This window comes from Eucalyptus grandis, chromosome 1 (assembly GCF_016545825.1).
Source record: "Eucalyptus grandis isolate ANBG69807.140 chromosome 1, ASM1654582v1, whole genome shotgun sequence".
Taxonomy (NCBI): domain Eukaryota; kingdom Viridiplantae; phylum Streptophyta; class Magnoliopsida; order Myrtales; family Myrtaceae; genus Eucalyptus; species Eucalyptus grandis.
Genome location: NC_052612.1, coordinates 32,941,091 through 32,967,370, shown reverse-complemented (window position 1 = coordinate 32,967,370; position 26,280 = coordinate 32,941,091). Strand labels below are relative to the sequence as shown.

General features: G+C 40.2%; 3 protein-coding genes across 4 annotated transcripts; 2 read left to right on the top strand and 1 right to left on the bottom strand.

The window, feature by feature from the left end:
* The first annotated feature begins 815 nt into the window (after positions 1 to 815).
* Positions 816 to 7,057, top strand: LOC104437658 (nephrocystin-3). The gene is made up of 10 exons (XM_010050650.3): positions 816 to 967; positions 1,066 to 1,224; positions 1,371 to 1,632; positions 2,123 to 2,273; positions 3,326 to 3,548; positions 3,647 to 3,738; positions 4,046 to 4,181; positions 4,580 to 4,911; positions 5,129 to 5,716; positions 6,288 to 7,057. The coding sequence occupies exons 1-9, from the start codon at positions 894 to 896 to the stop codon at positions 5,377 to 5,379; spliced, it is 1,680 nt and encodes a 559-aa protein (XP_010048952.1). The 5' UTR covers positions 816 to 893; the 3' UTR covers positions 5,380 to 5,716; positions 6,288 to 7,057.
* A 3,041-nt stretch (positions 7,058 to 10,098) lies between these two features.
* On the top strand, positions 10,099 to 15,632 carry LOC104437667 (putative aminoacrylate hydrolase RutD). The gene is made up of 11 exons (XM_010050662.3): positions 10,099 to 10,369; positions 10,491 to 10,659; positions 10,934 to 11,016; positions 11,236 to 11,336; positions 12,395 to 12,490; positions 12,844 to 12,897; positions 13,396 to 13,544; positions 14,079 to 14,196; positions 14,584 to 14,671; positions 14,967 to 15,202; positions 15,324 to 15,632. The coding sequence occupies exons 1-10, from the start codon at positions 10,279 to 10,281 to the stop codon at positions 15,176 to 15,178; spliced, it is 1,161 nt and encodes a 386-aa protein (XP_010048964.2). The 5' UTR covers positions 10,099 to 10,278; the 3' UTR covers positions 15,179 to 15,202; positions 15,324 to 15,632.
* A 1,065-nt stretch (positions 15,633 to 16,697) lies between these two features.
* Positions 16,698 to 21,404, bottom strand: LOC104437674 (putative leucine-rich repeat-containing protein DDB_G0290503). 2 transcript variants are annotated; one of them, XM_010050681.3, is made up of 6 exons: positions 21,209 to 21,404; positions 20,573 to 20,654; positions 20,294 to 20,396; positions 18,808 to 20,053; positions 17,703 to 18,619; positions 16,698 to 17,290 (listed from the first exon to the last, which is right to left on the bottom strand). In XM_010050681.3, exons 4-6 carry the CDS (start codon positions 20,021 to 20,023, stop codon positions 16,946 to 16,948), a joined length of 2,478 nt encoding a protein of 825 aa, XP_010048983.2. In that variant the 5' UTR covers positions 20,024 to 20,053; positions 20,294 to 20,396; positions 20,573 to 20,654; positions 21,209 to 21,404; the 3' UTR covers positions 16,698 to 16,945. The 2 variants fall into 2 exon arrangements, with proteins under 2 accessions (XP_010048983.2, XP_010048975.2); XM_010050673.3 differs by having other exon boundaries at positions 20,573 to 21,404.
* Positions 21,405 to 26,280: the final 4,876 nt, after the last annotated feature.

Here is a 26,280-nt window from a genome sequence, read left to right as displayed (position 1 = left end):
TGCTAGTGTCACCAAGGGGGTTTACGGCGCACCGTCGCGTGTTCGATTCCTCTGTCAAAAAAAAAAAAAAAAGAAGTTATGAGTCAGTCGATGGAGCTACATTGGATGCTCCCGCATCACTTTCATTCGTCGTTGTTGCTTTTTTTGCTCATTGTGATGAATAAATTCATTTGTAGTTAAAAATTTTGTGAGAACCTTGTCAACAATTTAGCAAATAGGATGTTTGGGACATGGTCCTTTGATTTCTCCAAGATTAGGTAGAAGCTTTCCTTTTCCCAATTTAGGTGTGGATATAAATTTGGGAGCTTTTTTCTCTCCATATAAATTTAGATATGAAGGTTTTTTAGAAGCATTTGATTGTAATGATTCCGCATATTATCATCATTGTCCTCATCAGGGTATTGTAAACACTGGACCTAAGTATGCATTGCAAGTAGCTTATCACTAATGGTTCCGTGGTTAGTGGTGGATTATTATTTTTGATGTCAGGATGATAATGCGCTTATAATTGCAAGCTATACTATTGTATTTCCTGAGTTTTGCTTTGTTTTTAATCTCTTTTGGGATTTATTTTGGGTGGAATATTTTTATATTCCTTTCGTGTTTAATGACGATAAATGAATTCTTCAAAAATAACATCTTTAAGTACCCGGAGCTTATGGGAACAAAGCAAAAAGCATGTTCGCCAAAGCTCAAACCGAACCGCACGATCAGCTCGGTCCGGGCCGGTCCGGTCCGGTTCGGTTCGGTCCGATCCTCAAAAGGAGAAAACGGAAGAGCCACCAACCGGCCCGCGCAGGGGTTTATCAGAGACTCATCACTCCAATCCTCCGCCATCACCACCACGGGCGCTGCTAGATTCTCGACGCTGCAAAAATTTCTCGTCCACGAAGATGGAGTTCCTCTGTTCTCTAACTGGAATGGCGACGCCTCCTCTTCTCCCTCCTCTCTCTCCCAACGCCCGCAGGTAAAATTCCTCTTCTTCTTCTCTCGACGAGGGACCGAGTCGCTGCTTCGAGGTTGTGATGGTTGGTTATCCGATGCCTCGAAACCGTGGTTTTCCAGGACGCGCCTGCCGTTCCCGACGGCCGCCGCGCCCCCGGTTTCCGGTCTCCGGCGGCGGACATTCAGGGGCGGGGCCGTCGCCGGCCCGATTAGGGCCGTTGCTAGCTCCGGCGTGACGAGTAAGGATCGAGGCGGTGGAGCGGCGGCCGACCTCCGGAGGTAGGGTCTATCTCCTCATCCTCGGCTGTGATTCTGTGTTGATCGTTTGGAATTCCGTGATTTAGAGAATGTCTCGAGAGTGCGTGGTTTGGGAGTGCACGAGGCATGACGAGTGCGGTCGGTATTCGATGCGTGAAAACTGGCAGGTCGGAGCCCTCGGCGGATTCCTCCGGAGGCGCGGATGAGTTCGAGAGGGAGTTGCAAGGGTTATTCGATGAAGTCAAAGATATGATTGCCCGAGGGAAGCATGAAGATGCCGTGAGCCTACTTCAAGCGAATTTCGAAGCTGTAAAGGGAGAAATCGATGCAGGTTCTAGAAGCATCGAAGAAGCTGCTGTTCTTGACGTTGTAGCCTTGGGGTACATGCGCATTGGGGACTTCAAAATGGTCGAGACCATACTGGAGCTGGTAATCTTTTTTTTGTTTTTTTTGTTTTTTTATTAATTGCTCAGTTGCAGGGTATTGCACCCGCCCCTGGGGAGGGGTGGTTGATCAGGCGGAGCTTTGGAATTAATTTGAGATAGAGTATTTATAGTTTCTTTCGTGCTATAAGGGGAAAAGGTGGTGCCTAAGTGTAAAATAATTTGTCAGGTGCCTTTCTTAAAAGAAATAATCAACAATTACTTATGTATGTTTCTGTTGTATTTTCTTGTCTGTGTTGTTCTGGAGGTTGACTGTGCTGTTGTTTGAGGGAGATTCAACGACTTATTGCCTGGCTAATTCCCCTTGTGATCAATCTCTTCATCTCAAATTTGAAATGATGATGTTGTGATGGATTCAACTAGATCTGAAGCCGTATGTTGGATGCTAAAGCACATCAATCAGGATGTTTTTCTTCTTTAAGTGTTCGAGGCTCTGATTCTTCTCTTATCTGTTGTTGTATTTTGTGCATGACCAGATGAATGAAGTCGTTGGCGATATATATGACGATGGACGTCTTCTTGGATCAGTACTTATGCATATGGGAAGTATGTATTCAAGTTTGGGGAAGTTCGAGAAATCAACAGTCATGTACCGAAGGTCAATTAGCATTCTTGAACAGCTATATGGTACGCGCAATGTTATCTAGCTTAAAGACTAATAGGATAGCTCTGATTGTTGGTCTTGCATGGATGGTCATGTTGCTGACTGGACTATGTTGGACTAAGGAGCTAATAGGGTGGCCATAATGTTGACTGCAGCTGCTTGAACTAGTTGTTATAATCATACGTTTGACAGATTGTCTATTTTATCTGTTCATCTTGGGCTTAATTATATCGACGTGAAGAGATTTGAATGCCATTTCCCATTTTTGAAGTAAAAGGAATTGCTATTATCTATCATTTGGCAAGAACTTGCATTGCATCGAGTGCAATTTACCCGAATCCATGTTCATCCATGTGTTTGTGATGTCTCTGTAATATCTTGGATTTTGTCTGAGGTTATGATTGTTCAAATTGAAGTTATTTGAGGTGATTAATGAAAGATGCAGTGCATCACAAATTTAAAAAATCATTGATCTAAACCGTTGGTGGTTGAAGAAGATGGATATTGTTTCGTTGTCCACTGGGTCCCTTTTGAGTCTTTGCTACCAACGAAACATTATCTTGATATCGTAAACATACTACTTTTTGTTGTTTGGGATGTTGGTATTAAAGTCAACAATTTGATATTCTGATTTATATGCATTAAAAAAAATAAAAAATTCAGATTAGGTTTCCCTAGTGTTATGGCATTTGTAATGGACATGTCCATTGGATTGTTCTGTTCAATGTATTATATACTAAATATCATTTAATCCTTATAAGATGTTATTTTTCTGTGTTTATGATTCCAATTGCACTTCCTAAGCTTCTTTACAATTTTATGATGTGATCTTCCAATATGATTTCAAGCACCCTAGCGGACCTAGAGAAAAAAGCGATTTTGACTACCTTGATTATCTTTTGTCAATACAAAAACATGAGACTTGTGATGAATGCATGGTGCTCTTATGCTCGAACTCTGTTACTATTTTGTATAATGCCAATTCTAATCTTTCTCACAGTTTGAAGTTCACTTAGAGCAGCAATGTTAGATATCAGCATTTGTTCTTTACTTATTTCTATATGTTGAACTATAGGTGAAAGTAGTACTTTTCTTGTCACGCCATTACTGGGAATGGCAAAGGCTCTGGGCTCTATTCAAAGAACAGCTAAAGCTACAGAGATATACTGTCGTGCAATTAGCATTCTAGAATTAAGTAGAGGCCCTGAAAGCGAAGATTTGGTGGTTCCTTTATCTGGTCTTGGCAATCTTCTGATAACGGAAGGGAAGGTTGATGATGCGGAGAGTCCTTTTCTTAGGTTTGCACTGAATCCTGCTTGCTGATATGTACTACTTATTAAGCAGTAATGAACCCTGCGATATATGTTTACCTTGCCTTGCTTGATATTTCTGTCAGAATTGTAAGCATATATAAAACCTTATATGGAGACAAAGATGGAAGAGTTGGAATGGCATTATCTTCTCTAGCCCATGTGAAATGTGCAAAAGGTTATTTCTCACTCTCTCCTTGCTCTTAATATGGATCGCCCTCTTACTTCCACTGTAGTATTTTACTTTGCTTAAAGACTCTAGCCTTTTAATAGTCGAAACTTAATGTAGATCAGTCTGGGTGATGAGAGGGCCATGCTTTGAGAAAAATAAAAGCAATAATAGCGGGTGATACTATAAAGTCCTTTTCTGATATAAGCTTTCCTGCCTCTAGAATGCGAGTTTTTTCTGTGCATGACCATCCTATTTCTCGCTAATTTTTCTAATAAATATTTTCCTTAACTAATGTTGAGTTGCATGTTAACAGGAGATGTCAATGAAGCTATTAATTTATACAAAAGTGCCCTTCAGATCATCAAGGATTCAAATTCTATGGCTTTGGATGATTCCATGATGGAGAAGATGAGAATAGACCTGGCCGAATTACTTCATGTTACTGGAAGGTTTACATTTACCACTCTATCTGGCCGAATTACTTTGTGCTCTTATTGTTTCGTAATCTCTTCTGGTGAATTGTCTAATCTTGGCCTGTGAAGGGGGCAAGTTGAGGGGTTAATTGGGCCTGTGGTTGTCAGGGCTTTATGGTGTTTGTCCTATAATTGGTATTTCATCATGCTTAACGTGGTATTCTTGATAATGAATAAGGGGTTATTACCCTCTTGTTATTTATTTGAATAACCATGAAGAAAACATTCCGAATCTGACAGTTATCTGAGTGTATAATAATTGATCATGCATTTAAGATATCACAGAATGAACTTTAAAAGAAACCAATACCATTTTCCAGACAAGTGAAGGCAGCTAGTAGTTCACTTTTTCATTTTTGATGTGGCACTGGCAGGGGTAATGAAGGTCGACAGCTGTTGGAGGAGTGCTTGTTAATTTCTGAAAAATATAAGGGAAAGGATCATCCTGATTATGTTAGACACCTTCTAAATCTTGCAACCTCTTATTCTCGCTCAAAAAACTTTGTGGAGGCAGAGCGGTTGCTAAGAACTGGTTTAGATGTAATGACGAGGACCTTGAGGCCTGATGATCCCTCCATCAGCTTTCCCACGCTTCATCTTGCAGTGACTCTATACCATTTGAAAAGGGATGAAGAAGCTGAGGACCTTGCCAAGGATGCTTTGCTGATTCGTGAGAAAGCATTTGGAGAAGATTCTCTACCAGTTGGTAAACTCTAGTTTTTTTTTTTTGTCTTCGTTAATGTTATCTCCATGCATCATCTCTGTCTTCACAGGAAACATTATTTTGTGGAGTTACATTATGCTACGTTAATCTTTTCACGAATGGACTGGGTGGCTTTTATGGCCGTCTTGAAAACATTGGGAATTCCCTATTCTATTGCAGGCTGGCAGCTTATAGTATTCCCTTCTGATTTGTCTTGCAGGGGAGGCTCTTGACTGTTTAATTTCAATTCAGACTCGCATGGGAAAGGATGATGACCAGTTAGTGGCACTTCTCCAGAGAGTTCTAAAAATCCAAGAGAAAGAGATAGGTTATGAGAGTGAAGAAGTCACAGTAACCCTGAAAAAAATTGTGTTCTATTTGGAAAAATTAGGAAGAAGGGATGAAAAGGTTAAGCTGCAGAAAAGATTGTCTGTACTCAAGATGAAATACAAGCAAATGATACATTATTAGTTTCTTGGCACGTTGGCATCCAACTCCTTCTGAGTGATTCGGTATGCACAAGTGGCCCAAAAGGTTGACCATTTATTGGTTAAAAATCAAATGAATACCTCCGCATGATCCCGATGTCGTGATATTATCAGGAACTTGTGGTTTAGCTAGATGCCCTATTCTGTCTCATCAGATAGGAATCAGGCCAAAGTTGTTGAATTTATACCTACTTACTCAAGCAACTTACCAGAAGATTTATTCAATTACTGGTGCCTGTGACTGGGATGGGCATTCTATGAAGACGGCAGTGTCGTTACACAGACAGAAGAGCCAATTCATCCAACTATTGGTCATTGAGGTAGCACTCAATTTCTTTCTTGATCTGTTCTAATTACTGCTTACATATCATCCATGATCACAGCTGTGAGAAGGCTTTAAAGGAAGAGTGATGCCTTGTTAACGTTTCTCTTTTTGAAATCAGAAAAAAAATACTTCTCTAAGCATTTTCTTGCAAAATCGATCATCAATTTACATATATATATTGCCCCTATCAACAAACATGTCCAGTGGAGGTTGCTGAATTGGCTGCAGGCAGTTCTAAAATATAGTTATATTTAAATTTATGGGCTGCAGTATTCATGTGTCAAGTTGCCTGAACTGTTGTGATGATTGACACCGTGTTCTGATGTCTAGTACTGTGATACTATGGTCTATATTGTGATTCCTCATTGTTCTCAGATCGTCATGCTTTCGAAGTAATTGGCATTCTAAAGAAACTATAATGTCAATACTGAAATTTAGTTTCAGATGATTTGATCATGGATGAAAGAATGTTTGACACAAGTAATCGATAGAAAGAACTTCTGCTAGTTGTTAGCTCCCTGTAAATTTTGCTAAAACATCTATCTGCCTCTTTGATCCCTTTTCAGAAGTAAAGTGATGTCAGCAACAGGGGTTGCTTGGCAACAAGTAGCTCACCATGGCAATCCGAAAAATAGGTCCCTACATACGACAGTCACCACCTTCTTCATAATCATTACTGATGATGCAATGTCAGATTCAGCAGACTTGCAACTCGATAATTTGTGGCATGTGTGGAGTCCCTATGGTTACGCCCAAGGGAGGTAGCTATAGTGGTTGCTCCTCTCACCCTTTTCATTTTAAAAAGAGAATTACTAGTGATTCGAGAACCTTGGACTGATGCTAATCATAGTGGACAATAGTTGAGATCGAACTTCACCTGTTCTTTGTACAGAAAGCGCCTTGTACTTATAACTTGACATGAAGGGGCTGAAATGGATACTTGTGCCACTCAACTTAGGCAACCAGAAGGAATCATGTTTTGACGGCTACAGGGCATGGAGGCTAATTGTGAATATTCGTCATCCTACGTATAACTGCCACGTGGAGCCAGTATCAACTGCAATGGTAAGTGGTTAATAGTGTCCACGCTATTTTTCCAAAGAATGGGACTGTGCTCTTTCCAAGCAGCTGCCCGTGGACTGTGCTACTGTATGAAACTACCTAGACTCTGCAGATGACACTGAAAAGAAAAGAGCGGGAGAGATAGTTCCATTGCTCAGATGGAGGTCCTACCTTTCTTATTGATGTCATTTAAAATGTTTCGCCTCCAGTGAAGAAGCCGCTTTCTGCTCACTTGTGATGCAATTGGCGGGAGTTGGGAAGAATTGACTTATCATATCTAAGACTCCATTTGTTTTGTGAAAAATAATTTTCGGGAAAACGTTTTCCGGATTTTCCGGCGTTCGTTTCACGGAAAATGAATTTCTTGGGGAAAATGTTCTTCATGAAAGGAAAAAGTCTTATAGATTTTCTTTCACTTAATCTCTCTTATCTCACATCTCTACAAATCCTCACTTCCTCCTCCCATTTCTTTTTTAATTCGAATTAGTTTTTAATTTTCTTTTTCTTTTCTATTTCTTTTCTTTTTTTCTATTTTTTTTTTCCTTTTCTTTGTTGCCCATCTTCTTCTTTCTTGACCAGTCGTCGGCTGTTGCCATTCGAACCTTGAGCTCGTTGATTTCAAGCTCGTGTTCTGCATTCTTGCTTATCATTTTCTTTATTTATTCTACCATGCATTTGTACATTGCTTAAGTAAAGAGCTACATGCTTTGCTTTTTTTTTTCTTTTATTTATTAGAGCACAAAATACATGGGGGGAGAACGGGCTCAACGGGAAGATTCTCATTAGGGCTGTCCATGCTTTGCTTCTTTTCTCTTTTGTTTCTTTTTAAAATCTATACGAACATTTTTTTAGAGTAGATGAGCGTTTGGTGATAATGAGAGAATAAAGATATGAAGCAAGTTTGCCTGATTTTAAAGGCAAGTTCATATTTGATGAATTTATAAGTTGGTAAGTGATACGTGTCAAGTTTTAAAAAATATTTTCCTTACCGAACATCGGAAAATGTTTTTCGAAACATTTTTAGATTTTAGCCGAACACTAGAAAATATTATCATTTTCCAGGAAACTGACTTCTAGGAAAATATTTTCCAAAATGGCCCATTTTCCATAAAATGAATGGACCCTAAGTGTCAATTAATATGAGTTGTGAGTTGGAATTCGTTCTGAGATCCTTTGACATTCACTTGTAAGATCAGGTACTCTCAACGGCACAATGTCTTTTTGGATTTAAATTCTTATTGTCGATTAGTTGCCTCTTTTCTTCGCCCTTTTTCCCTCCCTGAGAATGCTTGTTGAATGTGCCCGGCACCCAGAAGTACAGTTGTCGGGCGCAGACTTGAAATCCTCCCTGTCGATTATTCTCTCTAAGGTTTAAGCAACAGTTTGTCAGATAAGAATTCTTGGACATAATTTGATTCACTTGCTTTGTATCATGATGACGTACCTGGGCACATCATGCGCGCAGATGAAATCGTTCGTGATGATTTCAAAGACTAGTTGGTTGATCATGTGGGTGTGCTTCAACGACATATCTAATACCAAACCCAATTCAACACCAACTATCAAATAGCGACCTTTGATCTTGGGGCTTTTTTTTTTATTCCGATACCGGTTAACAGACGCTCTTCGGTTACCGAACTTGCTTCCTTGCGGCTGATCCATATGGTATTAGTTGGTTGGTTGTGGAAGAGTCTCGAGTTCTGGACCAGAATGTCTGATCTTAGAATTGACATTTAGGTCATGGTCCTGTTCCCACCTTCTTTTACGATGATGACGGCAGCCGTGACGACCTAGCCTTTGGGCTTGGTTTGTTGTTTCCCTCTTTATTGCTTGGATCGGTTGGGTTCTAGAAATAGTCAGGATCCGACTGTATGTCAATTTTGATCGGCCGAAGCCTACCCAAGGTCTCCTCTCCACACATATATTTATATACCTACATATAGATCAACATTATCTAATGCAGCTTGCTTCATCAATGCCTTTGGTTGTCGGTCAATTTCATAAAGCGAAATCTGCTTTAGTGGTTCAGTGTTTCGTATGTAAACGTGTTTGAATGGGTCAAATCAACACACGAGTTGGCTACGGAGAAACTACGTAAGAATCAATTATGGCAAAATGATTGGATCTGATCCGTGTACAGCCGCTGATTATCATGCCAATTAGGACTTCCACTTGGGGAAGAAATAGTTGACGGGTCCTTCTACGATCCCATTGCTAAATAGCACATACCCAACTTTCTATTTCTTCTTCTTCTTTTTCTTTTTGGGGTAAATCTCGACATGCTATATGAATCGTTAACTTTCCCAAAGATCAAGTAATAAACACGGAGACATGGGAGACATGTCCATGTTGTTGCTGCTGCTGCAAATTGACTAATTTAATCACCGCTCGAATTGAAGTCTTTGCTATTGGGTTCGTGCTTTGTGGTGAAGGAGCTTATGAAGGAAGAAACTGCCGGTGACAGCTCTTAGCCATCTCTCTTTGCCTTTAATTAAGAGAGATATAAAATTCGGTCTAATCCTCTAACAAATCCCTAACTTTAGGTTAAATTCTAATTTTTCTCAGAACTTTTTGTCTAAAAATAATTTCCAGAATTTCTCTCAAATCCTAAACTTGCTCACACGCCCAAATGATCGCCACTAGTTCCCTTGAAATTATCAACATGGAGGCTACTTAGAGGTTTTTCATTAGAACTTGTATCTTTATGAACACCCTCACTTTTATATGGAGACTAATTATTGTTTTTGTGTGCATGAATATATCTGAGACTAGAATGAAAATATCTTTTTTTTAACAACAAGAAAGTTCGGATTGAATTGAAATGTGACCGAAAGTCGAAGGATATATATTTTTTTGGGAAATTGGTCTCTCTATAATTTAGAAAATTTAAATGATTTTGCTAATTCAACCGCAATGATTAGGGGCCCATTCATGAGGAGGAGGTGCACATAGACAATAAAGATATTGTCCACGATGAAATCGATGTACACGAGCGAGGCAAGAGCTCCGGAAAAAGCTCAGGAAATAATGCACACGATATTCGTTTCGGTCCATCCTCCTCCCCACATCGACCCCACAAAAAAAGAAACAATAATAATAATAATATCCGTTCCTCCCTCCACGTGTCGGAATTCCAGCGCCATCCAGTCCTGATCCCGGGGAGGAGTCGCGGCGAATTTGTAGACATTCGGCCCGCCCCGACCCGACCCGACCATCCTACGTGGCGATCCCCCGCTGCTTATCCGCCACGTCCGCATCTTCAACCCCCTCTCCTCTCCTCTCCTCTTTTTATAATATATACTATATACTCTCTCTCTCTTTTCCTCCCTCCTCCGCGTATTGTGCAGAAAAAACGCCGTTCCTCCTCAGTTTTTCCGCACGCGTTCCGACACTCTTGCATCCTCCTTCTCCTTCGTCTTCAATCGCATTCTCTCCGTTCTCTCCGTCGTCGATCGACCTCGCTCGCTCGCTCGCTCGCTCGGGAAGAAGAGCACAATGCCGCACTGCCCCGTGGACGGCCGCAGCGCCACCGAAATCTTCTACCGCACCTACGGCGGCGGCCCCGTCAAAGTCCTCCTCATCATAGGTCTTAAAAAACAAAAAAAAACTTTGCTTTCTTGGAATTTTGAAGATGTTGTGCTTCTTTCGTTTCTGGGTAAATCCTGTTTTCGCCGGGCGTGATGTTTTTGGTGATGGGTAATGAGCAGGATTGGCCGGGACGCACGATTCCTGGGGCCCCCAGATCAGAGGATTGGCCGGCACCGACCGGCCCAACGACGGAGGAGCCGCCGGCGGTGGCGACGGGGTCGAGGTGTGCGCGTTCGACAACCGCGGCGCGGGCCGGAGCTCCGTGCACGCCGACAAGTCGGAGTACACGTGAGTCCCGATCGAGGCGTTACCGTGCTTTCTAGTTTCTACCTGTTTTGAGCGCGTGCTTCGTTAGGAGATAGGAGTTGCTTGGATCGGGAGTGAGAATGGGTGCCGGTTGGTGCAGAGCTGAAATGCAAACTTCAGCTTTCCTTGGACTGATCGGGAACGATGGATGGCTTCCTTAGTCTTTTAGTTTGATGATAATTTGGTGCTGTTCCCAAAAAAAAAAAAAAAAATTAACGAAAACTGTCTTTGACTTTGAATGTGATTACTGGTGCAGGACAGAGATTATGGCGAAAGATGCGATTGCTTTGCTCGATCACCTGGGTTGGGAAAGAGCCCATGTCATTGGCCATTCAATGGGTGAGTTCTTAATGACCCAAATTTTATGGGTGCTTTTTCGGCTTCGGGGTTCATGAGATTCTGAAACAGCCATTCTGATTGCAATTTCTAGATGCCTGGATTCATCTGGCCGTGTAATAATTGAACCAAATTCCATTAAAGACATGTCTACCTGTGAGTCGAGATCAGGTTCCTTTTTGTTTCAGGGTACCTAACTGCCCTCTTTGGCTGTCAAAACAGGAGGCATGATCGCTTGCAAGTTGGCTGCCATGGTGCCCGACAGAGTTTTATCTTTAGGATTGCTTAATGTGACTGGTGGAGGTTTCGAATGTTTCCCGAAGGTATTGCATCCATTTCAGTATGCGAAGGTCCTTCCTTTGAGTAGAGATTGACATTTTTCTCCTTGCAAATGCAAACTAAAAGGGGAAAAAATGTTCTTCCATTTTTATTTTTATTTTTATATCATTATCAGTGGTATTTGTTCGAGTGGGTGTTCACTGTTCAGTAGTTTACAGGCAGGTTGTTGTTTTATCGCTTGCTGAGCTTGTTCCGTGCTCCTGTCCTTTAGCCATACCAACAAGAGGAAATGTTTTTTTTTTTACTACCATACTGCTTAGAGGGAGCCGTTATGATCTTTTGCTGGTTGGTTACTTGCGCATTTTAATCCATGTAAAGAATGTTTGTACTTGGTAGCTAAAGTTGCTTTCACAGTTTGCATCTCTCGAATGTCCCAGTCACAGCTAACATACAAAATCATTCAGATGGAAAAATCTTCAAAAGATTTTTCATTGCATTGCTTGAATATCCTGGCCATAGCTACCACACAAAATCAAATAGATGGAAATTTTTTCAAAAGATCTCTCATTGATTAGCTACAGAGTCCTTTTCTTTGTGAAAATGAGAAGCAATGTAGAGACATAGGATTCAACCTTGGATATTGTGTGGGAACAACGATTTTTTAGAGATTCTGAGAAGAATCAATGCCAAGGGGGAGCCTTTCTGCATTGCAGTTGCATTCTTCCTGAGATGATTCAGTGTTTTCATCTAGGCAAAAAAGGGTCATCTCAGAGTTTGAATGGTGAAACTGCTTATTGTTCACTTGAATCCATTCATATTCTGTACCTTGACCTCACCATATGATGGAACATTGTCATCAGGCAGTGGAAACTGTTTTAACTCTCCTCAAGAAAATTGGTTTCATTATTAATTTCCCAAAGAAATTCTCGAACTTGTATTAAGTAACTAGTTGTGCTATTTACCATGCGAATTAAATTAGTTTGGATGCTGCAATTGCCTTGTCACTTAAAACCAAAAAAAAAAAAAAATGTTGGACGCAGTGCTGATATTGCACTTGAACCGCTATTTGAGTGGTCTAACAGCGATCTTTTGATTCATGTAGATTGACCGGCGAAACATTTCAATTGCAATCCGCTTTCTTAGGGCTAAAACTCCAGAGCAAAGGGCTGCTGTTGATTTGGATATCCACTACTCAAAGGTAGGCCGTACCTATCATCTTTGTAAAATCCCCTGCATCCTCCTTCCATCCCTGTCAAAGAAGATGTACTTAATCTTTCTCCATCCCGAAAGAAATGAGGATTTCAGGAGAACAATCGGCAGTTCTGTGATAGTATGAATTAAGGACTCCAAGTAAATTCAACTGTGTTCTTATGATTGGAAACTTCTTTTGGGACATGGAAGTGCATTGGTGTTTTAGGCTTCCACAGACAAAAGTTTCAGATAATCTGTGTGTGTGTGTGTGTGTGCGTGTGTGTGTAGAGAGCAATCCAAAGGGTAAAACCGTTGGTCTTTTTTTCTTTCTCTTATGGAAGCATTATGTATTATGTGCAGGAATATCTCGAGGAATATGTTGGATCTAGCACCCGGAAGGCAGTGCTCCACCAAGTAAGATATCTTGAAAAATCTCAAGTTTCTTTGGTCTAGCATTATCATAATGGAGCAAACTCTACATCATCTTAGTGACTCTGTGTTTTTTAGAAACTTCCTGAGGGTTCTTAAAGGTTTAGCAAGTGTTTATGTCTATGAGTGTGTTCCAGGTTTAAATGCACAACAATGCTGTATAAACAAGTGCCGAACTATCAATGAGTTTTCCTATCCTTAGTAGGATTTCCAGTGATGCATTTGCTTTGGTTTTCACAGTTAAACGGACCCACCCCTAAATAACCATGGTGAAATATGGTATTTTACCTCGGCAACTTTTTTCACATATAATTATTCACATTTGCTTTGAGTTCATTGAAACTGGATGAATTTAATAAGAGATTACTTCACTAATAATTGCTACTTTGTGTCAAGTCAATAATTGGTTTTTGACTAATTTAATTTTATAATTGTAGTGTAACATTGATAACTTCACTAAGGACTAGATCCTCTCACCTGCAGGAATATGTTAAAAGTATTGCAACAACAGGACTGCAGTCCGACTATGGCTTTCAGGGTCAGATAAATGCTTGCTGGAATCATAGAATGACAAAAACAGAGATAGAATTAATCCGTTCTGCCGGATTTCCTGTATCAATCATTCATGGAAGGTATACAACTAACCTTTATGTAACTTTATTGCATTGGAAAAAAATTAGCAAATGATAGTGGCAGCTCAACAGGAAATTTGTAAAACATTGGATTAAAACATTGCAGTAGGTTAAGGAAACAAATTTGATGGGACAATGTTCTCAATGTTGATATTTACCTCTCCTAGTCAATCAATATGTAACTTGATTATGCCTCCCCCAGCATTATCCCCTTAGTGATAGAGGGGCATGAGCACCTTTGGGGGTTTTCCAACATCAGCCATTTGCTTTCATCACATTTTCACGAGGGCTAACCAAGATATATAGGTGATTTGACAGAATCAGTTATCACTGTCGAGAAGTATTAGTTCCTGATTTAGTGGAATGGTTTGAGTGGTGTTCTCTCAACTCTAAATTTCCTCAGATATTTACAAATGCTTGTCGCAAACAGTGTCATTCTACTTCAGAGATGATTAAGATTTCTCTATTATATTCAATTGCAGTGTCATTTGGTAGAATGTTGGCGATTTTACTGTATGTTCACCTTGTATGCAGGCATGATGTTGTTGCTCAAATATGTCACGCAAGAAATCTGGCAGAGAAATTAAAGCCTGTTGCTAGAATGATAGAGCTCGATGGAGGGCACCTAGTGAGTCATGAGAGGACAAAAGAGGTACTTTATTTGGAACAAGAATTGGAAAGCTAGTTACTTCCAAGTGCACTGGCCAAGCCATGTGAATTAGTTGGATGAAATTATACTAGATGGTTATCTTAGTGCTTGTAGGTTTTGTGCTAATTACTGATGAAATGGATGAACTTTAATTTATTCAATTTACTTGTTATGTGTATGAATGAGATCAAATGGAATTTGTAGAGTTTATTCAGACTTGAGAGGTTATTAGATGTTGCTTTTGAACATATATTATTGCAGTCCAGAGTCTCTAGAAAACGAGGAAATCACATGAAACTGTTTTGGTATTTTGGTCATACAAGTTAATTTAATTGTCTGGGCTTGATTGTTGAGCCGCAAAAGATGGATTGAAGCTACGCTTATGTTCAGGTTAATCAAGTTCTTCTCGAGCTCATCAAGGTATCGGAAATGAAGGTTGTCCAGCATGATTGGACTGACTTGCCTAACAAAAGCTCTGGTGAGTATTTCCATGCTCAGAATGATTTCCTGGTCTCATTTATTCATTCTCTGATGCTTTTGTGGACATTGGACGTGCGTGACATCACATGTGTATATATAAATGCGTGCATATACCATACACACATGTGACCTGCTTCATGTAAAAGATCATATGGGCCAAGCCTAACCCACATTCATTGGCATTGATCTTATCTAAACAAAAATGAGAATTGCACCACAATATCTGTTAGGTTAAATATTTTATTCATTTCTGAAAGAACTGCAAGCGCTGATGTCTACTGATCCTTTTACAGGATTGCCGGAGACAAGCATGTCTATTACAAGAACACATGCAGAGGGAGAATTACTTACGTGTCTTGTTAATGGCGTTATCGAAAGGCTAAATTTTCTCCTGTGGCACTTTTTTGGTTGGTTAATGATGGGATTTGAGTCTGGAAGAAAGGCAATAGAATTCCTAAAGCCCATCAAGGTCCAATCTGCCCTCACATATTCACTTAGCTATTAATGCGCAGGACCCTCTTTCTGCCTGGTAATGTCAATTCTGTCTCCAACTTAAGACCGGATTTCTTCTTAAGACATGCAGGCATAGTAAAATCTTTAGGTACTGGAAAATGAATATTGACTGTTTTTTTGCTTCCTTTACATTGCAGAGTTTCCTTCACCAGAGTAGAGTGGCTCCTGTAACATGGTCCTACTGAAAATAGAAGAATTTGACTATGCAATGAGACTGACAGAATTGTCAAGCCCATCCAGAGAGAAGCCAACTTTTAAGGCAGATTTCTGTAGGATAGGCAAAAAGGGAGACAAATGTGAGAATTGAACCCCTCCCTTTCAACACTGGATTTGTATTTCATTGGAAACCTGTCCTCTTTTTTTTTTTTTTTTTTTTTTTTTTTTTTTTTTTTTTCTGTAATGAACCGATGCGGTTTCTTTAATATATTCAATGAATTCTCTCTGTCTGTCTTGTGTGGAAACTGGAAAATGCTTCCCCACTCGTGGAAGTGCTCCTAATGACCAAGAGCTTGAGTTTATTGCGTGCATGACCAATAACAAGAAAGTGCTTGATCATTCATGGAATTAACACTGACAAAAAGTAGAAATTCCTAGTGAGTTCTCAAGTAATCTATAAAAAAGAAAACGCACCGTTTACTAGGTTTCCGGGAAAAGAGCAGTGTTGACATTGAGTTTCTTTTCCATTGATTGTTAAAAATTGAAGTGACAATGCTATCTACCTGTCTCTACTTTTCTGGATAAACGGATGGTCCGGTGATGGTCCATTATTATTAAGATCACCAGACATGGGAGGTCCTAGATCGATGGATGGCTATCATTCCCCACGCCTTATTTCCCTAAGAACGTGGTGCCGACGCATATGAGTCCGTCTGAAGTTTTACTTCGTTTTTCAAGACCCATGCATTAAAACTCTCATAAATTTCATACAGTCCCTCCTGTTCATCCTATTGCTAATCTTCGAGGCCATGCATGCCACTACAAGCAATATCACCAGAAAACGAGACGTCTAACTTATGAACAAAACACAACCGTGGGAGACAGGAGTTTCTGTAAAAAGAAACTTGGTAAAATTTACACTACATAGAGAGAGAGAGAGAGAGAGAGAGAGAGAGAGAGAGAGAGAGAGAGAGAGTTGCCTGGTTGATGCCCTTTCTGGGAGGAGAGAACCTCTGTGAAGAGATGTTGCAGTTGCAGGAGGAGGAGAATGAAGAGAAGGGTAGAAGAAGGTGAGCAAAGAAGTCTTTTAATAAGATGCCATATGCCATGGAATATTTCTTGGACAAGGAAACATTCCAGTTATGCCTCTGGAATATACCCATATGCCTAGCTTCTTTCAGCTTCACAAGCCAAGTCAAGCATCGCCTTTCCACATACTTTTATGCTGCCCCTTTTAAGGATACCGAGTTCTCTCTCAAGAATCGTTTCACATGACACTAACTACCATACAAAATGTTTTACAGCGACCTGATGTTTCAGAGAGAAGTCACCAGAGGCAAGATTACAGTGATAAATTACCCAAAATAAGTTTCGAAAAGGGTTGCTTTTATAAGCTGACGTATCTCCTCAGGTTGAGATTTGTCCAGTCAGATGAATTTCTATTGTGGTTGGAACTATGCATGATCCTATACAATCTCGAGAGTAACTACATACATATATTACAGAAGGTAAAGAGGCTAAAGAAAGGGGAAATATGAGAAAGAAATAATTGATCCCTCTATCACAGTTCACCTAATGCTCATCTCTGTTTCGTCTCATCGGGTTATCTCCTCAGATGTATTATCCCATCGCAAGCTAAGGTTCCTTCAAGGTCCCCGATGATGCGAGCTATTCGGACTTCCAGGCCTCTTTGGATTTCTTGAAACAGAGTCCTCACACCATCGGCGAACCGCTTTATGTCGAAGCTGGCAGATTTTGCGAGCTCTTCAGCTGCTCCAACAAATCCGATGGTGATCTTTGATTGTATCTCCATCAATTTCTGTCCTGTTGCAACCATGTACCGTTGAAGCTGAAATGTTTCCTCAAGAAAATTCTCTAGTGTTTTTATCCTTCCCCTTGATTTCGTAGCATTGGAATCCACGCTACTCGCATCCAGATTGTTTTCATGCTGAAAATTTAGATTAGGATCAGATTACAGCTAATGCCATTCTAAAATAAGCACATAGAGGAGGCAAAAAAGAGAAACCACTGTGGAGATTTCAAGGGGAGGACTATAGAAATCCTCCCTCTTTTCGTTTTTGGTTTGTCAGTTTTGTCAGAATAATCTATTGCTAGATAAAGACAGCAATTGGAATCTCTTCGCTAGATAAAAATGGAAATTGGAATCTTTCCGGATGACAGCACAAATATCAAACTTGCTGTTGCTGATGCTAAACAATTCATGTATTGCCTGGCAATGAAACAACCATCCAATGGGAAAATCAATTAACATATTTCAACGGATTGGGCTTCACCATATGATATTTCTGACAGTACCAAGTCCATGAGCTTAGAGTGCATTATCTATAGGAGAAGCTTACCATTCGCTTGCACAGATCATCGGCTTTTTCTTGGAGTGACTGATACCGTCCAACTTGTTTGGTCAACAAAGAAACAAGCGACAGGAAACCTTTGATGGCATTGGGTCCATGATCTTTGCTTTTGACATTTTCACTGCTTTCTTGCTTTCCCATCAACCTCTCAAGCATTAGGAGTTGCTGCTTCAGCCTCTTGATCTTGTACGAAACTCCAAGAGCATGAAGATCCATTTTCCAGGAAGAACTTTTTGTCTTGCTTGAAATCTGGCTCAAAGATGGTAAATTTTGGAGAGTGACCAAATCTGCGGAAGTTCCACTTTCTTCTCTTTTAGGATCACAATCACCAATGTCCTTCTGTTCTTCAGAAACTTTCTGAGGAGATTGGACCCTCGTCACTTCGGTGGGTTGACAAACTAATGCAGTTTCAACTATTACTTCAACATCTTCCTCTTGGGAAGCTTTTGCTGCCAATTTATCTGCCTTTTTATCCTTATGCCCTGGTCTTCTCTTAACGATGTTAACTTCAGACCAAATGGTATCTTCAACTAGTTCACGATCATGGATAGATGGATCATTTAAAGGCCTCTGAAAATTAATATGATTTGATTGTGAAGCGAGCTGCTCTTTCAAAGCACTGAGCTCGTCCTCTCGTGCAAGCAACAGGGCTTCCAACTTCGTATTAGTGTTTTTGAGTTGAGATATATCTCTAGTCAAACCCTCAACATGGGACCGCAGACGCTTGGACTCAATTTCCATGCTCAGCATCCGCCAACGAAAGCCTTCCAATTTTTCATCTTTGAGCCTCATCTGTTCCACAAAGGCATTCAGCTCAAGGTGATGCCTTTCCTCAACTAGAGTCGCATATTTCTCTGCTTCCGAATGTACCCAGTGTTCCAATCGCTTAACATCAGCTGTGATAGCTTCAAGGACCAGAACAGATAAAAAATTAGAAAATCAAAGGAGAGGCAGAAGAAGCAGACAGAAACCATACTAGCAAGTATTTCGAAGGTGTGGCGAAGAATTTTATGATGAGCTATATGTCATTCATATTTCAAGAATTAGCAAGAGGAAATTCACAGAAAGCCAGGAAAGAGAGTATAGCTTCTACCTAGTGCCTCAGTTTGTCCTTGAGAATAGCCATCATACTCAGGAGAGCATGCCTTTATCTCCCCAGAGAAATTGGGATTCTCGTATTCAAGAAGATTATTTGCCTGCAACCTGGCCTTTCGAGTGAGAGATGACCCCGTCGCACAGGAGTTCATTTTTCTTGTTCCATATTCACCTTCAAGTTTTAGATTGACTTGGTTAGCCAACATACTTCTCAACGAGTGTCCCCCATGTTTGGACTCGGACGCGGACCTCAATCTTTCTGTCTCTAGTTCTGCCTGTTTCCTCTTAGCTTTTGACAACTTAATCTCCTTCAAAAGCATCTCCCTCTCTGCCGCGTCCAACTTCGACTTCCTCAGCATTGCAGACAGAATATCGCCTTTCTGTTCCAGGTCCTTTTGCATCTTCACAATCTCCACAGACAATTTTTCGATCATCAAGTCAGACTCCTCCTTCTGTTCTAAAACCAACTCGAGCTCTTGCTTTGTGGTCTCGACTTGCCTGTGGGCCCTACCCATCTCAGCCTCAATCTGCCGTTGGTTCGACACGAGCTCGATGAATGCGGTTTTGTGCTTCCAAATTTCAGAGGCATGCTCTTTAGCCTCTCGCTTTGCGTTCTCCCTCAATTCTTCCGCAGTATTCTCGGTCTTCTTGAGCTTTTCTTCCAATTCCTTTCTCTTTAGTCCCTCTTCTTGCAATTCTTTATCCTTTGATTGGACCACAAGCTCCATCTCCTTTAATCTTTCATTCAACCCAGAAATCTCTTCATCCTTCTTTTTCCCAAGGACCCTCGCACCATTCACGACTGCTCTGATCTGTTGCTGCAGCTTCTTCTTTTCATTAAACCATCTCTGCTCTTGCGCCGCAAAAATACTGACTACTTTCTCGTTGGCTTTTGCATCTTCGTGTCTAATTCTCTTCAACTCGTCTCTCTCTCGCTCGGCCATTTCCAGCTTGGCCAAGAGCGCACCTTTTCCCTCATCAGTTCCCTCCTTCTGAGCTTTCCACACGAGCAAACCCAACAACTGAGCGCTTCCTTGGAGTATTGTGTTCCATGCCTTGGACCATTTGTCGTCATCCGTCTCTCGACCGGGCAAGAGTCTTAGGGCAAAGAACGCGCATGACACACCAAAGTACATCGGATACCAGTCATTGACCTTTTCTTCGCATAAGAACAAGGATGACAAACAAGAATCTGGAGTCTTCCTCTCATCCATTTGTCAAGAGCAGGGACGTTCTGCTTCTCCCTTGAGAAACATGAAAGACGGAGCCAAAAGTCAAAAGTCGGTTAGGAAGAAGCATTATTTCAATCAGTTGCCATCGACAACAGAGCAATTCACTCATTTGTACATGATTACTAGATACCCGGTTTTGGCAAATGCAGGCACAAACAACTAAAATCAGACAAAAATAATTTTAACGAAGGAAAGCCCATGCAAAAGCAGAGACAAATGAGGCAAGTGAAAAGGGATAAAGAGAGAACTCACGAGAGCTACAGATTCAAGGCTTCAATTGAAACCCGATTCAGGAGGACTCATCAGGAGCAGATCTCAAGCATCAGCCGGGCCAAAAAACTGCAGGGAAATTGTGCTGCACAAGTGAATTATATAAATGAGCAAGAGAATGACAAAAGCATGAGGGGTGAGTGGAGTTTCCACGTGTGAGAGACTGCAAAATCTGCTAAAAAAAAGGCGCTTTAAGCAGAAGAAAGCATGAAAGATATAAAAGAAACTGTTCCCTGGTTTTCAGTGAGAGAACTGACCCACCTCCAAAAAAATTCGTCTGCTCTTTCATCTTTCTCTTCGCGAGTCATGACTGCAACAGCAGGAAGCAAAAGGCACTAGATTCCTGCTAGTTTGTCAACGTTACTGATTAGAAAAAAGGGCTGATCCCAAAACAAGAAATAGAGAGAGAGAGAAAAAAAAAAGAATTTCTCATCAGAACAGTCCAAGGAAGTTTGTATTTTTCCAGGGTGGATGACCCGAGTAAACCCAGATGGGTAGAGCATGAAAGTTCTCTCTTTCCCCTATAAAATAATGTTCTTGAACATGCTGCAACACTACAACAAGAGTGAGCAAATTCCACTTTCTCGTTAGTTTTCCTTGGAATTTCGGCTCACAACGACAGGAGGGGTGATATTTTGCAGAATTGAAAAAGATCTTTGGTCACCAGCTAGACTTGGGGACTCAAGAAAATGATCTGCGGAAGATGATGTCAAGGGGAATGAACCGCATAAAAAACCAACGACACGACCTTGGACCACATTATCAGCAACATCATGCAGATGAGACCAGCATCAAATGCAAAATCTTTTCTTTATAGCAAATCTAGACAAATTCGGAGACATCCCATGATGGAAAAGAATTCTTAGGCGACCCCTCTGTTTAATGCTAAGCACCTACCTACCACCACCTTCCTCAAGCACAAAAACAGCATTTAACGCCGGAGCTCATCGAAGCTAAAGACAATCGGAAACATTATATATCTCGGTTTCGCCTTCGTTCATCTTCCTCTCCGGCAGGGTCCCGTGATCCCATGGCGAGAGCACGCTACGCGGAAACCAATTCCCATAATTGATGAACACGACGTCGAAAAGGAAGGACAGAAGTTTCGAAGAAGGACCCCTCCACGTACGTGAATAGATGGAATTTGTCATGTGATTAAGTGCCTAAGGTCCACATTTGTCAAGGGGAAGGATCATCATGAGACGCAAAGATTGTTTTTTTAAGGATAGGGGGGAGAGGCACGAGAGAGGTCGCTGTCAGTGGGATTGTCATGATGGACGTGAGGACCCGGAGAGGCCAGGTTTTCCATTGGACCGGAGCGACCGAGCCCCATTTTCTTATGGTCCTCAAGTTGCCTCCTTTGCTGGGGAGGCCCTGTAAAGCAGGGACTTGCTCGAGAAAGTTGGTACATGAAGCATATAATCATTTGCCTAATATCACCATAAAAACCCAAGAAGAGAGAGAGAGATTGAAACATTTTTTCGTGGTGGTGCTAAGGTTCTGTCTGCAATATTCCATCACTGTTCTGAATTTTTTAAGTTAGCCCAAGATCCGCCCTTGAAATCTGGGCGTTGTTTCGCTGGCTTCATCATTTAATTATACTATAGAAAAATTGGTTTTTGAGCAGCCCCTTTAAGCAGATGAAGCAATCTCCACTCCTGAATATTTCCAGGGAAAAGAATAATTTAAATTTTGAGAAAGAAGAAAGAGGGAAAATAAAAATAAAAACTCTGTGGTGGGGGTGTTGGGATCCGGTGCAGGATACCCCACGTTCCCACACCATGAGGTTTGTACCGATCGGACTTAATGATTTTTTTTATTTTTTTATTTGTCCTATTACTTGAATTATCATCTCTCTCCTACTTTTTATCTCTCTCTCTGGAGTATGAGAGTCGAATTCTAGACTTGAAAGTGAACATTCCTATTCCACAATTCCTCTTACCACCAAGTCACATGTCCAACAGATTGACTTAATGATATTTAGTCATAGAAATATGTAGAATAACAATTAGCTCATCTAATCAATCAACTCGATGGCTATCAGACTTGATTTTCACATTCCGCTTATTATTTAATAAACAATCTCGCAACTCAAGTGCTGTAACATCTATTTTAACTTCTTTTTTTTGGTTTAAATCTATTTTGACTTGAGATGTGCGAGACTTTCATGACTCGTGCGCATATATAGATATATATTACATATGCAATTATTTTCACATTTTTTAAAATAAATAATATTAGAAATTCCACAAAATTTCATAAACCTTTGATTTGATTTAAAAAGAGTAGACGGGAGGAGAGGGAGGAGCGACGGTGACCACAAGATGGGCGACGGGACGGGCGAACCGGTCCGAGTCCTAACGTAAAAATTGTCGGGAGGCGGACAAGACGTGGGAACCGAAAGGTGCGAGCGTGATCGGTTCGAAACTCAGCGTCCGTTTTGCATGTGCGCTCGCTCTCGTAACGTCCCCCCGCGGTGGGACTCCGTACCCGCCCCCTTTTGACTTTAACCCGGCCATCGGAAGCGATCCGTGATCCCATCGAAAGGTGTCCATGTGCCGATCTCCTTTTATTCTCTCTCTCTCTATCTCTGGCTTTTTTCTGTCCCCAACCATCTTGTAGAATGGCATCCCTAGGACCATCCATGTGTCTAGATGCAGCTCCCGTCGCGTCGCGTACGTTGATCCTCTCATTGCACATGTTATATGATTATTAGGGTGTGGTTTTGTATTTGATCATATAAGAGCTGCTTCTTTGTAGAGAGAAGCAAACGCGTTTGTGATTTTGATTGGCATCTGATCAGAACAGTTTGTGATTTTATCGGATTGGAATAAGGACTACGTCAACCTATTGAACTGGTCGATCCAAGTCAAGCAATGTTGTATTGCCCGCCAGTCCCTATTTTGTGACAATAATTTATGAGTCTCCATCGTTCCCTATCATGGGATATAATAGTCAATTTAAGATGATAATATCGCCTATCAAACGAGGAATTTTTTGTTTTTTCGATTTCTCTTTGTTCATGTGAGGAGCAAAATCGGGGAGAAAAAACAAAGGAAATTATTTTCTGCAGACGGCTTATATGGTTGTACTACAAATGGGGAACATTGCTTCTTCCTTTTCTTCAATGGGTTTTTGTAATGAAAATCACAATCGACAAGTGAAATAAAAGCTAAATTATGAGAACTCCAAAAAGATAAAATCCTAACCAAGCAAATTCTAAATAATACTATAGTCACGAGTTGCAAGGTAGAGAATGTTGGGTACTCCCTTGATTGCCACATAAGATTTATACAAAGCCATTCGCCGGTTGCCATGCCTACAAATTTAGGCCAAGTCATTTTATTTTTTTATTCAAGATGTAAATATCAAATGAGATCCGTTCTGCATAATTTAAATTGGGCGAATCAATTGCGCACGACTTGGACTAAAAGACGAAGCTGCTATGATAATACAAGATAAGTAGAACTACATTTAGCCCTTCTTCAGCTACAGGAAAAAGATCTGCATGAAATCTTCTTCCTTTTGCTCTTCTTCCTCGGTGCTTTATTTAAAAGAGCAAATTTCTCTTCATTTGTTTTTGCTCGATCTCTCAAACTCTTTCAAAGATTTCCCTTACAAAATCATTCCTCCAAAGAGAGAAAAGAAGATCAAGTACACTCAGGCCCTCAAACCGGAGCTTCTCTCTCGTAGAATCACTTTTACTACAATCCTCCAATTGGTGAATATTGTTAATCTGTAGTTATACATGTAGTGCAGCTCGCTACAGATTCTTCATATTCTCTCTCGAGTTTGGGACTGTTATACTAGTCTGATTAGCTTGGTTTAATTGCCTTTGAAGAGGACAATGTCTTGGACTTTTAGTAAATTTCAGTTTCCAGGTGCGAAACTTTGGCAAAACCAAAGTGGTATTGGCGAAGTAAGGCTCATGTACCGTAGAATTCTTGCATTTTTTTTTCGGTTATCAAACACAAATGAGGGTTGAGATTGCTGAAGGTGATGTCATGAAGTCATCTAGTGTTGGGTTCTGTATAAATTGACAGCGATTTTGTCAATGCTATGAGTGCATGTATCATGTCTGTGAGGGAGCGATTTGAATGCAAGCTAATGGGGGGAAGTTGCAGTGTGATATTGTCTTCCATTTGCATTGCTGAGTTGAGTAAACTTTGTAGGGGAAAAGATAGCAAGTTGGTAGAATTCTTGCATTTTTCTTGGAGAGAATATGGAGTTAGATATTTAGAGATAGATTTTTTTTTTTTTTTAAACGAGCAAATTGGAATAATTTTCTTGTCAATGAAACTTAAGATCATGTCAAGTAAAAAATTTACACCATTGCAAGTATCAAATATCATTCTTCCATATTTATCAAACTTAAGATCATGTGCACCATTGCAAGAATCAAATATCATTCTTCCATATTTATGAAGTGCTTTTAATTTTCGAGGCCTAGAATGAGAATGCTTGAGAGAATAGCTTTCACAACTCGCGCACTGCGCATAGCGCACGCAGTGGGTTGTCTCAATAGCCACCTTTCTTTCTCATATGGGAAGGAGGATGTGGGGATTTTGATTCCTTACTTTTTCAAGGTCGGAAGTGGGAGTGTTTAGTTTGAGATATGAAATTTGACTCTCACGCTTTACAACGAAGCAAAGTTAGAGTAGGATAGATAAAAAAATATATACATGATAGGATTAGACAAAAAAAATTATACCTGCCTGATACTATTTAGTCTAAATTGTGCAAGATTCTTCAATTTAAATTGTGTGGACCAAGTGGCATTTTATGTGTCGGATAAAAAAATTGAAACCGGTAAGTAGATTTGCATAAATGCATGCGGCATTCAATGAATACTCCAATATTTTTCTTGTTGCGAGGAAGTTTAGAGCCTCTCTTTTATTTTCAAGTCAAAAGTTATCAAAGTTTTTTTAAACTTTTTTTAAGTGACAACGAGAATCATATATTTATGATAATATCCTCACATTTTCTTTATAATTAGCATCCTACCTTTTAATGATATATTTCTAATAATTAATCAGTTCGATTTACATTTGTAAAAGGGAAACACTACCTTAAAAAAAATTGAGCTTTCTAAACGAAGGATCCAATTAAAATATATGGAACGTGAAAAACTAAAATACTCCTGGAATTTCATCTAATCACAACGAAAATGCTAAGCTATAAAAAATTTTAAACCATTTTTATCTTTCTTTCTTTTCCAAAAAAAGAAAAAAAAGAAACTCTCTCTGATTTGCATCTCCTCTCTCGAATCATCCTACTTTTTTTCGGATCGATCTTTTTAATAATTTATCCATTCAATTTAAATTCATAAAGTGAAATTTTTTTTTAAAAAAAAATTCCGAATTCTCTAAACAAAAACTCAAAATATATGGAATGTGAAAACTTAAAAAATGATAAAATGAAAAGTCCTCTCCACCGAGGCTTCGATTTGGGCCTAATCACAATGAAACTTCCTAAAGCCACCGACGATTTCGGATAGCTTCTATTAAATTAATCTAACCATTTTATCTTTCTTTGTTTTCGAATAGCCCTTTGATTTTTTCTCCAATCAATCCAATTTCGATTTCCGTTCAATTTCCATAGAATCGAGAAATCTACAAAACTGAATTTTGAGTTCTTTCTCATCTTCATTTACATGGAACAACCGTTTGCGAGGGGAATTGAAAATGGAGGACATGTCATTATTGTCCCTGTTTGAGCAATCTCACAAGATTCTCATCGCCGCCACTAGTTTGCGATTGATCAAGTGGGCCGAGCCTCCGATGTGATGGAACAACCGTTCGCGAGGGGAATTGAATTGAAAATGAAGCTCTTTTTTTTTTAAGAATGCAGTGTTGAGTTTTTCTAGGATATTGTGAGGAGATGAATAAATGTGAGGAATTTTTTTTTTTTTTTTGTGACCTAAGGAACCCCGCAGACACCGACAATGGGAAGTAAACCCTTATGGAGGC

Excerpts from the sequence above, each read along its gene's own strand:
- LOC104437658 (XM_010050650.3), top strand. The coding sequence starts at position 894 with ATGGAGTTCCTCTGTTCTCTAACTGGAATGGCGACGCCTCCTCTTCTC. Across the intron at positions 3,549-3,646 it reads GCGGAGAGTCCTTTTCTTAG|AATTGTAAGCATATATAAAA; the intron begins GTTTGCACTGAA and ends TATTTCTGTCAG. Across the intron at positions 4,182-4,579 it reads TTACTTCATGTTACTGGAAG|GGGTAATGAAGGTCGACAGC; the intron begins GTTTACATTTAC and ends TGGCACTGGCAG.
- LOC104437667 (XM_010050662.3), top strand. The coding sequence starts at position 10,279 with ATGCCGCACTGCCCCGTGGACGGCCGCAGCGCCACCGAAATCTTCTAC. Across the intron at positions 12,491-12,843 it reads TGGATATCCACTACTCAAAG|GAATATCTCGAGGAATATGT; the intron begins GTAGGCCGTACC and ends TATTATGTGCAG. Across the intron at positions 12,898-13,395 it reads GGAAGGCAGTGCTCCACCAA|GAATATGTTAAAAGTATTGC; the intron begins GTAAGATATCTT and ends TCTCACCTGCAG.
- LOC104437674 (XM_010050673.3), bottom strand. The coding sequence starts at position 20,023 with ATGGATGAGAGGAAGACTCCAGATTCTTGTTTGTCATCCTTGTTCTTA. Across the intron at positions 18,620-18,807 it reads AGGACAAACTGAGGCACTAG|CTATCACAGCTGATGTTAAG; the intron begins GTAGAAGCTATA and ends TGGTCCTTGAAG. Across the intron at positions 17,291-17,702 it reads ATGATCTGTGCAAGCGAATG|CATGAAAACAATCTGGATGC; the intron begins GTAAGCTTCTCC and ends CTAAATTTTCAG.